This window comes from Neofelis nebulosa, chromosome 10 (genome assembly GCF_028018385.1).
Source record: "Neofelis nebulosa isolate mNeoNeb1 chromosome 10, mNeoNeb1.pri, whole genome shotgun sequence".
NCBI classification, from domain to species: Eukaryota; Metazoa; Chordata; class Mammalia; order Carnivora; family Felidae; genus Neofelis; species Neofelis nebulosa.
The window spans coordinates 109278685-109294292 of NC_080791.1; the positions used below are offsets into that span (position 1 = coordinate 109278685).

The 15608-nt window shown below is 56.3% G+C and overlaps 1 protein-coding gene across 2 annotated transcripts; it reads left to right on the plus strand.

Annotated features, from left to right (window-relative positions):
• Nucleotides 1-4919: 4919 nt before the first annotated feature.
• Nucleotides 4920-15207, plus strand: KLC2 (kinesin light chain 2). 2 transcript variants are annotated; one of them, XM_058689724.1, is made up of 16 exons: nucleotides 4920-5050; nucleotides 5719-5994; nucleotides 8715-8945; nucleotides 9078-9147; nucleotides 9926-10148; nucleotides 10857-10944; nucleotides 11027-11128; nucleotides 11221-11394; nucleotides 11483-11582; nucleotides 12294-12343; nucleotides 12451-12518; nucleotides 12941-13049; nucleotides 13152-13310; nucleotides 13390-13514; nucleotides 13782-13839; nucleotides 14211-15207. In XM_058689724.1, the coding sequence occupies exons 2-16, from the start codon at nucleotides 5767-5769 to the stop codon at nucleotides 14292-14294; spliced, it is 1869 nt and encodes a 622-aa protein (XP_058545707.1). In that variant the 5' UTR covers nucleotides 4920-5050; nucleotides 5719-5766; the 3' UTR covers nucleotides 14295-15207. The 2 variants fall into 2 exon arrangements, with proteins under 2 accessions (XP_058545707.1, XP_058545708.1); XM_058689725.1 differs by having other exon boundaries at nucleotides 4924-5050; nucleotides 5756-5994.
• The last annotated feature ends 401 nt before the right edge of the window (nucleotides 15208-15608 follow it).

Below are 15608 nucleotides of genomic sequence, written 5' to 3' on the forward strand. Positions count from 1 at the left end.
AGGGAGAAGGTGAGAACACCCCTGGCTGGGCCGGGCTCCCTCCATCCTGACCACGTAGGGCACCTATTACGAGCACCAAACATCTCGGCCCTCGTATTCAGACGTGCCTTTCCATTTGCTGCCTTGTTTATTGCTCGCTTTCATCCCAAATGTGTTTTCCCTCCAACGACACCGTAAGAGACTGCCCAACATTTCATATACTTTCTCCCCACCCTCCATTCACTAGCACGGGTCTACCAAATAGTAAGCTTGGTGGTGATAATATTAATAAATAACTACTAGTAACTGTGTCTGTTACGTACCAGGCATAATGTTAAGGTCTTAACTCTGCTGTTTTATTCCGTTCTCTCAAGGACCCAAAGAGGTAAGTATTAGGAACTTTATTTTACAAATGAGGAAACAGATGAAGTTACAGAGCATGCCTGAAGGCCCACAGCCGGCAGACGGAGAAACATGGCACTGAACTTAGCTAAGTATGACCCCAAAGCCTGTGTGCCCTCTCACTGAGCGGCTTGATGACACTTCTAGTCTAGCCGGGAGCTCACAAGGTAGAGAGGATGCAGGTTTGCCAAGTGGCTACGAGGATAGGAACCAGGAGCCTCTCAGAGGAGCCCTAAGCAGCTTTGATTCTTGACCTGGTGGCAGAAAGAACTGACAACCAGGGATGTTCACGGTGGAACAGGCCCCTCAGGAAGAGGTGAGCCGCTCGTCATGTGAAGGAGGCATGACCTTTAAGAAGCCTCCAGTCTTGAGCACTTAAGGGTGAACCTGCTGACATTTCAGCGTAGATGTATGCTTGGAAAAAGTGCCCCCCAGAAGGGAAGGGGAGAAAAACAGTTTCAAACAGAGAGGGGGACAGACCCTAGGAGACTCTTAAATACAGAGAACAAACTGAGGGTTGATGAGAACAAACTGAGGGGGCAGGGGAGGGGGGCAAATGAGTAGTATGGATTGAGGAGGGCTCTTGTTGGGATGAGCACTGGTTGTTATATGTAAGCGATGCATCATGGGAATCTACTCCCGAAGCCAAGAGCACACTGTATACACCGTATGTTAGCTAACTTGACAATAAATTATACTTAAAAAAAAAAAAAGTACCCCCCAAACACTTCAAAGAAAAGTAGTGAAACTAGCCAAAGAAAAAAGAATAAGAACACAGATTTCAATGGGATGCGTGCTTCTGAGGATCCAAGGGGAAGGGGCAGAACAGTGGGAGTGATTTCAAGAGAGAAAACATTAAAAGTAGCAAGAACAACTTGCCCAGGCATGGGACAGGCGGGGGCAAGCTGATAAGCTCTGCAGAAAATGGCATAAGGAGCTGAATCACCACTGGGACAGACTCCTCCCTTTTTCTCCATCAACAGAGCACCCATCAGCAGCCTGGCATGAGACCAGCAGCTGTGGGGGTAATGCAGAACAGAGCAGGATAAGTAACAGTCTCTTCCCCCTCGGAGATGCACAGTAGAATCCTCAGGGACAAGATAAAAAGCCAAGTGGCTAAAAAGGTTGGACACATTCAAGATTAAGCACTGAAAGCAAGATAAGGCCCTGAGAACCCAGTAGGGCAGACCCTGCCTTCCTCCACTCAGTACACAGGGAGGAGCAGGGCCAGATGCCCAAAGAGAATCACAAAGAAAGCACCAAAGACTGCAGGGAGCAGGAAAGCCAGAGCAAGGATCCAGGAGAAGTCATAAAGGGCGACTGGAAAAAGATGGTAAGAGGAATGTGCTCCTTTATTAGACGGAGAGAAAGCACAAGAGAAGAAAGCAGAGGTTGTGGATGTGTGTTTGTGCTTGGTTATGTATGGTATGCACCTACGTGGGCCTATCAACACACGCACGTGGAGGTGTGCATGTGGCAGACAGGTGTCTGTTCGGTGCCTCTGGATGGACCTGCCTGAGGCCATGTTGAGGGCGTGTACAACTGTGCTTTTGCATGGGTGTGAACCAGCCATCTGACCTCAGTTCTCTTGACCTCTGCCCCATGTGGTCAGTCTGCCTTATACATGGGGACAAAATAACCAGACTGTAGATGAGAGAAAGACATGGTGGTCCCTGGGAGCCTGAGCTCCCCAAGAACAGCAGGCTCTCTGCACGTGCAGCTGCCTTCACCTCTCTGGGCCATAGTCTCCTTACCTGTAAAAACATCTCAGCAGAAGCTTTCAACCCAGGGCACACAGCACAGGCGCCACTGAAGTTTTGAAATAATAAGAGATGCCCAGGACCCACCCTTGCACCAATGAATCCCAATCTCTAGAAGAGCCCTCTAGGGGCGCCTGGGTGGCTCGGTTAAGCATCTGACTCTTGATCTCAGCTCTGGTCATGATCTCATGGGTTCGGGAGTTTGAGCCCCACGTTGGGCTCTAATGCTGACAGTGCAGAGCCAGCTTGGGATTCTGTCTCTCCCTTACTCTTTGTCCCTCCCTCACTTTCTCTCTCTCTCTCTCTCTCTCTCTCTCTCTCTCTCTCTCTCTCTCTCAAAATAAACTCAAAAACTTTTATTAAAAAAAAAAAAAAGAGCCTTCTAATAAAGTCCCTGCACAAGAGATTCAGAAACTGAGACTCAGTAAAAATGACAAAGGGGCCCTGAGCTCCAGATTCCATTTCCTCCCCAGGAACTCGCTGGCAAGTTGGGAATGCAGTCATGATCTGATGGAGTCTCCCTGCATGGGAGGTTGGATTATCACACCCTAGCCAGCACTCCTCCGGAGAAAAGGCTGAAGTAAGGACTAAGGAAGACAGATCCCAAACACAAAAGACTCCTACCTGCAGGGCCCTGGAAGAACACTGACCAGATGAAACCGACAGGATAAACCAGCTCTGCACTAATGCAAACAGCCTAAAGGATGAGCACCAGACACTGGTCACAGTAGGAGATCCTGGGGAGGAGAGCTGAAGGGCCGAGGACAGTGGTCAGAGAGAAAGAAGTACAGTTCTTGTATGTGCCTTTTGAATGTTGCATCATAGGACTATATTAGCTACCTTGAAAAATCACAGGGAGAAAAAATAATTGGCAGAGGCACAGGATCTGGGATAACCTGGCTGGATATAACCAGGATGTACACAATCTAGGTTTAGCTGGCCAGCTGACCCCAAGCAGATACAGTGTGGTGGCTGTCAAAATTAGCCTGACTTGCGACTTCACAGTGGACAGGTGGCACTCTCATTAAGCGGGGGGACCATCCCTCTATGATCTGTGAAGTTCACTCCCTGTCTGGCTCCCTGAGCTCTGGACTGAGCACCACATTCTGAGCAGTGTATGGACTGACACCTAAAACACACCCTGAAAAGAGAAATTAGGATGGAGAAGGGTCAGGAACCTGGGGCAAGGGTGGGGAAAGAGATCGTGTTTGTCAGTCGAGGCAAGGCAAAGATTGGGTGGGGCACCATTGTCATCTCCAAGTATCTCCATCGGCAAAAGAGAAAAGCTGTCCTTCCTGAAGACAGCTTCAGTTTGGTGTCCATGAACACTGCAGGAAGGTACTTTTGGGGCTAAGGAAAAACTTCTTAGCCTTTAGAGCAGTCTCACAGCAGAATGTAGTGAGCTCCTTGTCCTGGGACATACTTGACCTAGAGGTGTAGGACCATCTCTCCATCAGATGGTGCCAAAGGGATTCTTGCATCCACCAGGACACTGAACCTGGTGGACTCTGAGTCTGAGCCCACCCTGACTCAAGGAACACCCAAGTTCCTCGGGTACCAGTGCCAGGCCTTGTTGTGCAGATTTTGTCCCTCAGGTGGTTATCCTGCTGTCTGTCACTCACCAGTGACGCTGACCTAGAAGCAGTTGGGGCAGTGCCAGAGTAGCTTCCAATCCAGGGCTGCAGAGCATCTGATCAAAACCTGGGCCTGGAAGGGGTTTGGCAAGGCCAATAGGTGCACCCTTCCACCCTTTTTAAGAAACCAACATTTACTGAGTGCAGCTATGTGGCTGGTCAGGGGCTACTGTGGGAGTGAACAAGACAGACAGGTCTTGGCCCGTATTCTGGGGAGGAGACAGAAAATCAACAAGAAATAAATTAGAAGGGATGAATGTTATAGAGAGATGGACTGGAGGGGGCTCTATGGAAGGGACTCTATGGGGGGTTGGGAATCAAAGAAGGCTCTCTGAGGAGGTGGCATTTAATCTGAGCCCTGAATGACATCACCTTGTCTTGGGCATCCGGTTGACGAACAGCACTTGCGTTCAACCACAGGGGCATGAGTCTCTGTTTCAGCAGATGCCCAGCTGCTCTTTGCTATCCTTTTCTCCCTTAGTGTCGGAAGCCTTTCCCCCAGAAAGCAGCCCCAAGACACGGCGAATCCCAGAGGGACATAGTTCTGAAAGAGTTGGGTGAGGGGCATCACCAGTCTCTAGAGACAAATGAGCCTGGGGTCATACCCGTGAGATGCAGATAAAAGCAGTGCTCGCTTCATTGGGTCTTTGTGAGCAGTAAATAAGTAAACGCATTTAAAGCATCAAAGCGCCCGACACACAGTAAGCGCTCAGAAAGTGGCAACTGCCCCAGTAACCGTCAATAAATGTCAATACATGTCAAAAGTCTCTGGGTCTCTGGGTCTCTGGACTCAGAGGAGGCTGAGCCTCCCGGCGCCTCGGTTTCTCCCGACGTCCTTTCTGGCTGTGGCACTGCCTGCATTCAGGCTCTACAGGCTCACGATCTCCCGAGCCTCCCCACATCCCTGCGGCCTCGGCCAGGTTTACAGTCGATGAATCCAAGGCCGCGGGGTTGTGGGTGGTGGCAGCTGGAACCAGGTGCCTCGGGGGAGCCCACGCCCCGCCCTCCACATAGGATGGCCCCGCCCCAGTCCCCCTCCTAGCCTGGAGCGGGCCCGGCTTGCACGCTCCTTTAAGGCCGCCTGCGGGAAGAGAAGAGCGTGTTTCGCCCCCTCCGACGCCGCCGAGGTAGAGGCTTCACCTTTAAGGCGGCGCAGGGACTGCTGGGAAGGCCGGCGGGATGGAGGCGGCGGGACCGGCTCACGGCTGCCGGTCCGGGTGAAGCGGGGCGGGAGCCGGAACCTGAGCCGGAGCCCGGCGGGAGCGGGAGGCGCAGGTCTGCGCGGGCCGATCCGGCCGGGAGAGGGGCCTCTGGGTTGGCCTAGGGGTGGGGGCGTCGTGGGTGCGGCCTGTGGGAGAACAGGGCCGGTCTGCTGGGAGGGGGCGCGGTCCTGCGTGGCCGGGGGCGGGAGTTCGACCTTTCCAGGAGGAGGGGTCCTCGGGGCGTTGCGCAGACCTATGGGGAAGGGTCATTGTGGGCGCGGCCCCGGGTGGGGAGACGACGTAGCAGCCGAGATCTCCAGCTCCTTTAGGGGGAGGGTCCCCCACCCCACCCCCCATGATCGGCCTGCCTGTTGGGGAAGGGGCCGCCCGGGCGGTTGGGACTGGATCTCCTGGAGGGACGGGGGTCTCCCATACGGGAGTGAGCCTGCACGATCCCCGTAGGACCGTCCTCCGGTGCTCCCTGTCCTGGCTAAGGGAGTCGCTGGGGCAGTCCCGAGTCTGGGCCGCCTAAACCGGCCTGAGCCCGTGGTCTGGACCGAATCCGGGTCCGGCCTCACCGCATTGCGTCTCCCGGGCCGAGACGACCTGGGCGCGCCCCCTGTAGGCCGAGCGCGGGCACGGTGCGGGCTGTCGGCTGGGGGACCCGGGCACCCTGGGGACCCGGGCGTCGGGGACTGAAGGTGTTTACCTAATCCGGGGTGGACGGCGGTGTGGCCCCAGGCCCGGCACCCGCCTGCCCGCCTCCTCGCCTTCACAGGCGGCACAGCCATGGCTACGATGGTGCTTCCGCGGGAGGAGAAGCTGAGCCAGGATGAGATCGTGCTGGGCACCAAGGCCGTCATCCAAGGCCTGGAGACCCTGCGCGGGGAGCATCGTGCCCTTCTCGCTCCTTTGGTAGCACATGAAGCTGGCGAGGCAGAGCCCGGCTCACAGGAGCGCTGTGTTCTCCTGCGTCGCTCCCTAGAAGCCATCGAGCTGGGTCTGGGGGAGGCCCAGGTAGGCTGGTCTGGGGTGCTGAGGTGGGAGGTCAAGGGAGGGATGGAGCCTGACAGAGGAAACCTGGCAGTGTAGGAACAGAATCTGGGCAGGGAACCACGTGGCCTCTGGAGCCCCATGGTAAGATTCCAGTAATATCTGTTGAACAAACAAATGGGCTTTGGAGACCCCAGCTGTGCCTTGCCTCAGGAGAGTCTGATCATCCTTTAGCCCCGACACAGAACCCTGTTCCTGGCTTCTCTGATGGGTAGCAGAGACTGAATGACGTAAGAAAACAAAAAGGAAATCCTTAAGAAACGCCCCCGCCCCCATTCATTCTCTTATTTGTTCCTTCACAGGTAAGTTACCAAGTGCCTACTATGTGCCAGGCAATCTGTTATGTGCCAGACAGACAGCCCCAACAAGACAGACGGGTCCACTGGGGAGAGAGTCAGAAACACATATACATTTGTTACATATTGTGATAAGTTCTCCAAAGAAAACAACAAGGTCTTGGATAGCTTATAGGAAGAGGTGTAATTTATTGGTCAGGCAAGACTTCTGAGGAAGTGACATTTAAACCACGACCTGGAGGAAGGAATGAACCAGCCTCCAGAAAAGGGAGGAAGGTGAGAGGTTGCATGTGCAAAGGTCCTGAGGTAGGAAAGCTCTTGTAGTGGGAGAATTGAGAGAAGACTTGTCTAACTAGATCTTCATGGGGAAGGAGAGGGACAGAAGAGGCCTGTGGAGAAGGCAGGGACCAGATCATGCTGCACCTTATTAGTTTGGGTTGTATTCTCAGGAAAGCAGGAAGCCTTTGGAGGGTTTTAGGAGTCAAGAGACACAGTCTGACTTAGATTTTGAAAGGTCCCTTCGGGGCACCTGGCTGGCTCGGTCATTAGAGCATGCGACTTGATCTCAGGGTTGTGGGTTCAAGTCCCACGTTGGGTATAGAGGTTACTTTTTAAAAAATCTTTAAAAAATAAAAAAAGGAGTAAAAATTCCCTTTGGCTGAGGTGTGGAGAATGAACCTTGGTGAGTCAAGGGTGGAGGCAGGTAGCAGGTAGTTAGGAAGGCACTGCTGGAATTCAAATGAGAAACAGTAGCTTGGACTAAGGGGTGGCCACGAGGGAAGCGAGAGGACCAGTTCTAGATGTTCTGGAGGTGGGTCCAGCAGGACCTGGGGATGAAGTAAGGGAGAGGAAGGAGGGCAGAATAACTCCCAGATTTGTGGTTTGAGCAAGTGAAGGTGATGAGAGAGCCTAGGTGATCAGGGGTTCAGTTTTGGTCCTCTTAAGTTGGGGCTGCCAGGACGAGGTGCAGATGGAGATATTCACGAGGCACTGGGGTACACAAGGGGTACACGCTTTCTCTGGGGGAAAGAGTCTTGGCCCCTTCAAATCTTGGCTGAGACACCGCCTGGCTCTATGAATCCTGGGCAGGTGGTAACATCTCGGTTTCCTTGTCTTTAAGGATCATGCCACCTGCTGTATATATATACTTCCAGGCTGCGAAGGGAATTTTTCAAAAAGCTAGTGGTTGCGAACACGCCTGTCACTTACGCATTTTGCTAATGAATAGAAAGTGCAGGGTGCCAGACAGCTTGGTCCTCTGGCAGGACAGCCTGCTGGTCATTCCCTCCTTGGCCAGGTGGCTGCCAGGTACAGAGATAAACACACAGGGTTCCCCCTCCTGGTGTGCACAGGCACCCACACAGATGGGTAAGAGGGTGGCACGGAGGGAGAGGAAAGTGCCTTCCTTTCCTGGGGCTGCAGAAACGACCCTGGCTGTGAAGGATGGAGAAAGAGTAGATCGTATGCAAGGCTCCCAGGCAGGAAGAGCCTAAATGCTCAGGAAAAGAGTCCTAGAGGTTGGAGAGAGGGGTAAGGACAGAAGCTGAGGCCTCTGGGTCCCCTTCCCCTGTGGTTCCCAGACCATCTGAAGGCTTGGGACATGGACACCTCTCCTCTCTGGGAACTGCAAAAGGGCAAGGGCTTACCTTGGCAGAAGTCAGGATGGGGCCTTTCAGTGGCCCTTCAGCCATTTATCAGAGTTCTTAGGAAAGTGCTAGCCCTGGAGCAGGGGGCGGTGCTATAGCGGCTGTGGCCACAGGGCTTGAGTCCAAGCCCCAGGAGAGACAAAGGAAGAGAAAGGCTAATTCAGAGAAAACGCAACACCCCAACAAGCCGTCTTCATGATAAACCCAGTGAGATGGGAACTGGTTTTTTGTTTTGTTTTGTTTTTTCAGTTTATTTACTTATTTTGACAGAGAGAGAAAGCACGAGTGGGGGAGGGGCAGAGAGAGAGAGAGGAGAGAGCAAGGATCCCAAGCAGGCTCCACACCATCAGTACAGAGCCCGACGTGGGGTTCGGACCCCCGAGCCTCAAGCTCATGACCTAAACCGAAGTTGGACGCTTAACTGAGCCACCCAGGCACCTCGGGAACTGGATTTTTAATGCAGAGGACTAGCCGGAGGCCCAGGAAAGTGGATGGACTATCTCAGAGTCCAGCAGAGCCGGCCTGGGAGCCCAGGGCTCCACACCCCAGAAGGAAGGAACTGAGGGTCTCCAAATCTCCTGGGTTTAGGTCTTGGACGAGGGTCCGTTTGGGGCCTTGCGGGAACACTCCCTTGATGATCAGCCCTGTAGCTCCTCATAGGCAGGGCCAGGCCCCAGTACCGCGGGAGGCCCAGGCTGGGGGTGCACAAGGCTCTAACCCTCATCCTGGCTGGCCGGCACAGGTGATCCTGGCGCTGTCGAGCCACCTGGGGGCCGTGGAGTCAGAAAAGCAGAAGCTGCGGGCTCAGGTGCGGCGCCTGGTGCAGGAGAACCAGTGGCTGCGTGAGGAGCTGGCGGGAACACAGCAGAAGCTGCAGCGCAGCGAGCAGGCTGTGGCCCAGCTGGAGGAGGAGAAGCAGCATTTGCTGTTCATGAGCCAGATCCGCAAGCTGGATGAGGACACATCCCCCAGTGTGAGCCCCTACAGCCATCGGGCAGGGGGGCCTGGGAGGGGGAGGGGCAGCGTGGCTGGCTCTGACCCAGCCACTGACACTTGGGCTACCGCGCCCCACCTTCCCTGACACTCGTTCTGTCCTCCTCCCCAGGAGGAGAAGGGGGACGTCCCCAAAGACTCTCTGGATGACCTGTTCCCCAACGAGGAGGAGCAGAGCCCAGGTGCAGAGGGACAGCTTGTTCTGGGGGCAGGGGGAGGGAGAGCTGTGTAAACTCCTTGTCCTTGGGACCCAGAGGTCACCAGAAACAGGGACCAAAAGGCAACTGTGTTCTTTCCCACCTCATTTCTGATCATCACATCCCAGCATGTTAGAGTTTTTAATTTTTTTTTTTTTTTTGAGAGAAACAGAGCATGAGCGGGGGAGGGGCAGAGAGAAGGGGAGACGCGGAATCCGAAGCAGACTCCAGGCTCTGAGCTGTCAGCTCAAACTCACGAACCATAAGGTCATAACCTGAGCTGAAATCAAGAGTCGGACACTCAACACACTGAGCCCCCCAGCATGTTAGAGTTTAAAAGTGCTTTTCTCCCCCTAAGCCTTGAGGAGCAGTTATCATAGTTCAGAGCTTTAGAGCTGCCTAGCCTAGGTTTAAGTCCTGCTCTGCCACCAGTTGTTCTGGGACCACTGGTTTCTTTCCCTCTCTAAGCCTCCTCTGAGGGTTAACGGAGGATGTGTGCACAGTACTGAGCCCTGGGCCAGCGCTTACAGCGTCAAGTGTCCCTTCTGTGGATGGGAGGCCGAGGCTTGGAGGTTAGATGGCTTGCTCTAGAACACATAGCTTGAGGCATTGCGGCCCGGATTCTACCCACTCTACAGATGGGGAAACTAAGGCAGAATAGTAAGTGACTTCCCCAGGGCCACATGTCAGGTAGGTCAAAGACATGGCTGGTGTGTGCCAGCTCAACCCAGTTGGTACATCTTATCTGCCCTTGGCCTTGCAGCCCCCAGCCCTGGAGGAGGGGATGTGGCTGCCCAGCACGGGGGCTATGAAATCCCAGCACGGCTCCGCACCCTGCACAACCTGGTGATTCAGTACGCCTCACAGGGCCGCTACGAGGTGGCCGTGCCACTCTGCAAGCAGGCGCTCGAGGACCTGGAGAAGACATCGGGCCACGACCACCCTGATGTTGCCACCATGCTGAACATCCTGGCTTTGGTCTATCGGTGAGGGCTCCTCTGGCCACAGTCATCCATGGGAGTGCCTGCACACTTTCTGAAAGCTCCAGCCCTGGTCACAAACCCTTAGGCCCTGGTGACGGTCAGGACTCAGCTCCACTGGGCAGTTGGGCAGAGAGAAGGAGCATGTGTCCAGAGGGTGCGGAGTCCACAGGATGCCTAGGCCCCTGTGAACCTGGGCTACAGATGTGAATAAGGCTTAGTCCATTGGAGGAAAAAGAGTTGGGCATAAGTAGGGACCAGGGCAGCACATGAAGACCCTAAGGATACCAGGGAGTCAGCACTGCTTCTCCAGGCATTAAGGCTTAAGTAGGATCTTTGGTGAAAGATGAGTTACCCAGAACATGAGTGTGTTGGAAACGTTTCCCCTGGCAGAAAGAGGAGTATGAGCAAAGGCCCTGAGGAATAGACAACAAGGTGCCCTGGGCATGAGGCAGTGGGGTGGGGGTGGGGTGGCAGATCTAGGGGAATCTGGCTCATACCCTGGCACTCTATGCCCTGGTGAATTGTGAGTGAACTGTCCAAAGTCCCCCGCCCCAATCTGCTGGCTGAACGGGTCTCCTGAAGCTCTGGGTCATAATCATGCCCACTCACCAGTAAATACAAGAGGAGTGACCGTGGAGATCTGACACCACTAGGGGGAGGGCCTTGGGCTGGAGGACAACCCTTACTTACCATGCTTCTACCTGCACCCAGGGACCAGAACAAGTACAAAGAGGCTGCCCACCTGCTCAACGATGCCCTGGCCATCCGTGAAAAGACACTGGGCAAGGACCACCCGGCTGTGAGTGAGGGCGGGGGTGGGGGAGCTGCCCCTGCCCCAGGCAGCGCCCTGGGTCATTGACCTCCACTCTCCCACCCACCAGGTGGCCGCAACGTTAAACAACCTAGCAGTTCTGTATGGCAAGCGGGGCAAGTACAAAGAGGCCGAGCCACTGTGCAAACGGGCATTAGAAATCCGGGAGAAGGTGAGAGCAGGCAGGGCTGGGCAGCTCAGGGCTGGCACGTGGGGGCCCGGGCCAGCCTTGAGTCCAGCCACTGGCTCCCACTCCCATCGCAGGTCCTGGGCAAGTTTCATCCAGATGTGGCCAAGCAGCTGAGCAACCTGGCCCTGCTGTGCCAGAACCAGGGCAAAGCTGAAGAGGTGGAATACTACTACCGGCGGGCGCTGGAGATCTATGCCACACGCCTCGGGCCTGATGACCCCAACGTGGCCAAAACCAAGAATAACCTGGTACCCTGGGCCACGAATGGGGTGGGAGGAAGGAAGGAAAAGGCTCGACTCCCTGCATTCTGTTCACCCTCTGGCTGCTTCCCTCCAGGCCTCCTGCTACCTGAAACAGGGCAAGTACCAGGACGCAGAGACCCTGTACAAGGAGATCCTCACCCGGGCTCATGAGAAGGAGTTCGGCTCTGTCAATGGTGAGTCTGTGACCACCCTGTGCCCCACCCCCCACTCACGCAGCACAGGCCCCCCTCAGCCATCAGCATCCAGGGTAAATACCTCAGCTGGACAGGCCCTCGTGGGGTCTGGCTGGTCCCCAGCCATTTGTGTGCACGTGTGAACACACACACCCAACGCACACGGCCTCCTGGGTCGTGCTGGTACTACACGCAGCTTTTGCATACGCTGTGCCCTGGGCCCAAAGTCTTTTTACCTCCCCTGCTGGGCAATTCCTGCCCCTCATGAGGCCCCACTCCAAATGTCTCCCCCCCCCCCCCCCCCCCCGGGGAAGCCACCTTCTGGCCCCCCATGGTTGGTCATTTCCTGCCGTGTGATCCCTCAGCCTGGCCTATCATTTAGGCCTAGCACATGTCTCGGGCTGTGGGCTTGAGGTGTTTAAGGATCCGCTGCCCCCAACCCTCAGTCGCAAGCCCCACAAGCATAGGCCTATGCCCTGTCATCTCTTTGCTCCAGAAGAGGGTCAGTAATGTTCTGAGTCTGTTTCTTTGTTCACCCATTCATTCATTCATTCATTCATTCATTCATTCATACATACATTCATTCATTCAACAAAGCCCAACCCTGATCCTTCCTGGGTACCCCTGACCTCCTCCCCAGACCCCAGTCCTATGTTTCAACCAGGAGAAGCCTATATGGGAGGCTGGTGACAGCCCCCTTTCTCCCCCCAGGGGACAACAAGCCCATCTGGATGCACGCAGAAGAACGGGAAGAGAGCAAGGTAGCTCTATGGGCAGGGCTGGGGTGGCCTGGGGAGGGAGGGTGAGGCTAGGGATGTGTAGAGGGGAGGGACTTCTGCCACCTCTGCTGACCATTCCTTCCCCCTAGGACAAGCGCCGGGACAGCACCCCCTATGGGGAATATGGCAGCTGGTACAAGGCCTGTAAAGTAGACAGGTGAGGACAGTGGGGCAGGGCTGGCAATAGAGCAGCTGGCAGGGAAACAGCATCCTGAGCGGGGGCCAAGTCCAGGCTCTGGACTCCATCCTGCTCACCCCCAGAACACACACCTCTTCTTTGTCACCTTGGCTTTCAAGACCTGGGTCACAGGCCACCTGTCCCAAAAAGGCTTGCTGCGTTGGGATGACCGATTATCTTGCTCTTGGGTCTCCCAGCTTTTAGTCCTGGTGGCAGCATCCCACGTAGGGCTGGGGTTGGGGTGATTCCGAACCAGGAGAGTCTAGCACAAGCACAGGGCTTGACACAGGAGGGGAGAGATCCTGGTTGGCTGGATGGCTCGTCAGGGCCCAATGTGGGCTGGATGGGCCTGGTTCCTGGGGAACATGGAGTTTGAGACTATCCCGCTCTCCCATCCACAGCCCCACAGTCAACACTACCCTGCGCAGCTTGGGGGCCCTCTACCGGCGCCAGGGCAAGCTAGAAGCTGCACACACACTGGAGGACTGCGCCAGCCGAAGCCGCAAGCAGGTGAGGCCACAGGCCCGAGGGGGGTGGGCAGGGACCTGTGTGGCCCTGTGTGTTCCAGTCAGGATTCACGGCTCCATCCGATGTGCCCTGCCTCTCCCTCAGGGCCTGGACCCTGCAAGCCAGACCAGGGTGGTGGAACTGCTGAAAGATAGCAGTGGTGGACGGGGAGACCGCCGTGGCAGCCGGGACGTGACCGGGGGTGCTGGGGCTCGGCCTGAGTCTGAACTCGAGGAGGCAGGGCCTGCAGCCGAATGGAGCGGGGTGAGTCTAGGGTCTTGGGTGGGCCAGGAGGCTGTGTAGTGTAGTCAGTGTGGCATAGAGACAAACGTCTGCCCCACAGGATGGCAGTGGCTCCTTGCGGCGCAGTGGCTCCTTTGGGAAGCTCCGAGATGCCCTGAGGCGGAGCAGTGAGATGCTGGTGAAGAAGCTGCAGGGTGGTGGCCCGCAGGAGCCTCCTAATCCCAGGTGAGCCTCTGCCCCTGATCGCCCCCACTCCCCCCGCTGCCCACCCAGAGTGAGCCTCTCACGAACCCACCCAATAACCCACCAACCCCAGAAGAGCTTCTGATCCACGTGAACTCCCTTGTCTCTCTCAAGCTCCGCCACCCACCAGATCTGCTCCCTTCCCGTGAGCCTCCCTTTCCAGCCCCAACCTGACCCCTTCTCACATCTCCCCCTCCCCCAGCCCACCCCATTCACCCTGGGCAAATCCAGGCATTCCTTTCCCCTCAGGATGAAGCGGGCTAGTTCTCTCAACTTCCTCAACAAGAGTGTGGAAGAGCCTGTCCAGGTATGGCTGGGTGGGTGTTTGGGCACTGGGTAGCTGAAGCCCAGGCCCCAGGGCCCAAAGGCTGCATGTCCTGTGTACTGGCCAAGCTTGCCAATCACGTGTACTTACCTAGCAACATTTCCAGCTCTGTGCCAGGCCCAGCTTTGGGCTGGACACAGGGAAGACAAATGAGGGAAACCCTGCTCCTGCCTGGGATGGATGTGCACGTGGCCAGGGCCAACACAGTAACCGCTGAGGTGGGCAGGAGTTCAGAGCACCACGACATGGTCGGGGGCCCAGCTCAGGGCCTATGGCTGATCAGGCCCCTTCTGCCGGGGAAGTACAGACTGGCAGCAGCAGGAAGCTGAGCCACCTGCCCCTTCTGCCCACAGCCTGGAGGCACAGGTTTCTCTGACAGCCGCACCCTCAGCTCCAGCTCCATGGACCTCTCCCGACGAAGCTCCCTCGTGGGCTAATCCTGAAGGGGCAGCCAGTTGCCAGAGCCTCCACCCGGCACTGTCCCCATCCCCAGCCCTTCGCATGGGCCTGCTGCTTGCCCCACGTGTCTTTCCCAAGGACCCCTGTCTTTTCTGTTCAATCTCAGGGTAACCTCCTCCCTCGTCATCTCAGCCCTAAGCCCTGGAGGCAGGGCCTGCCTGCTCCAGCTCTACCCCTTATTTATTCCATCCAGCGGGGCCCCCTCTTTAGGTTCAGGGCCAGCGTGAGGGGCTGGCCAGGGTCTCCAAGGTAGAGACACGGCGGCCCGCCCTCCCCAGGCCCCGGAGACAAGAACACTGAGCACCTGCCGTCCCTTCAGCACTCCTGCCCTCCCCCCTGCCCCCCGCCCCCGGCCGTTGCTTCTGTATATAGAGAAATAAGTTATTGGCCGCGCCCCTCCCCTCTGTCCACGGTACTCCCCGGTTCTCCCCTCACCCTGTCCTCCTCTAGTGGTACCGCCCAGGCCTTAATCACCCCCATTCCGCGCGGTGGTATCTTCCAAGCTCTACATCTTGGGGGGCAGCGCCTCCCCAAAGGGTTCCCTGGGCCTTCTCGCGCTCCTCCTCGCCTCTGAGGGGCGCGTTGAGCCCCACCATCGCCCCGTGCCCCAGGACGGAGAGCCCTCCCCTTGCCCGTCCTTTCACCGCCGGGCCCTGCCCAGCATCCCGGCCTATGCACTGCCCCTCCCGCCCGGCCCCGCCCAGGCACGGCCTGACCCCGCCCCGGGCACCGCCCGTCGAGCCATCCTGCCACGCCTCATCCCACGCCTGCAGCTTCTCGCGAGGGGCAGTGATGACCCCCTGTGGCAGGAGGGGCTGTCCCTGTTGGGGGTGAGGCGGTCGCTTTCTATTTTCAAATGTTGCTGTAGAAATAAAGACCGTTTGAATCTGAGCCGGGCTTGTTTTGGAGCGGAGGCCGAGGTCTCCTAGCGTCTCTAGATTGGGGGTGAGGGCGGGAGAGGCTGCGAGCGAGCGAGCGTTTGTGTGTGTCTCTCACGTCCGGTCCCGTGCAGCCGAAGCCCAGATATTTTGCTCCTATCCCGGATTTGTTAGGGGGCCTCGCAAGTTCAGGGTTTTTTCTAACAACCTTCATCTCTGAGGTTCTAGGGACAGCGGTCTTTGAACTCTTCCCCTTACAAGGCTGTTTCACCTTGAGCGAATTACCGAGAGTCGACTTTTCCATCTATAAAATGTGGGTGACGACACCCTCCCGGGGCTGCATCTGAATTAACAGTTACCAGCACACCAAGAACCCCAAATAAATGAACTTCTAATGCTAACAGCTCCGGGAGC

Coding starts and splice junctions, on each gene's coding strand:
- KLC2 (XM_058689724.1), top strand. CDS start 5,767: ATGGCTACGATGGTGCTTCCGCGGGAGGAGAAGCTGAGCCAGGATGAG. Junction 8,946..9,077: donor ATGAGGACACATCCCCCAGT/GTGAGCCCCTAC, acceptor CCTCCTCCCCAG/GAGGAGAAGGGGGACGTCCC. Junction 13,311..13,389: donor CTGCAGCCGAATGGAGCGGG/GTGAGTCTAGGG, acceptor TCTGCCCCACAG/GATGGCAGTGGCTCCTTGCG.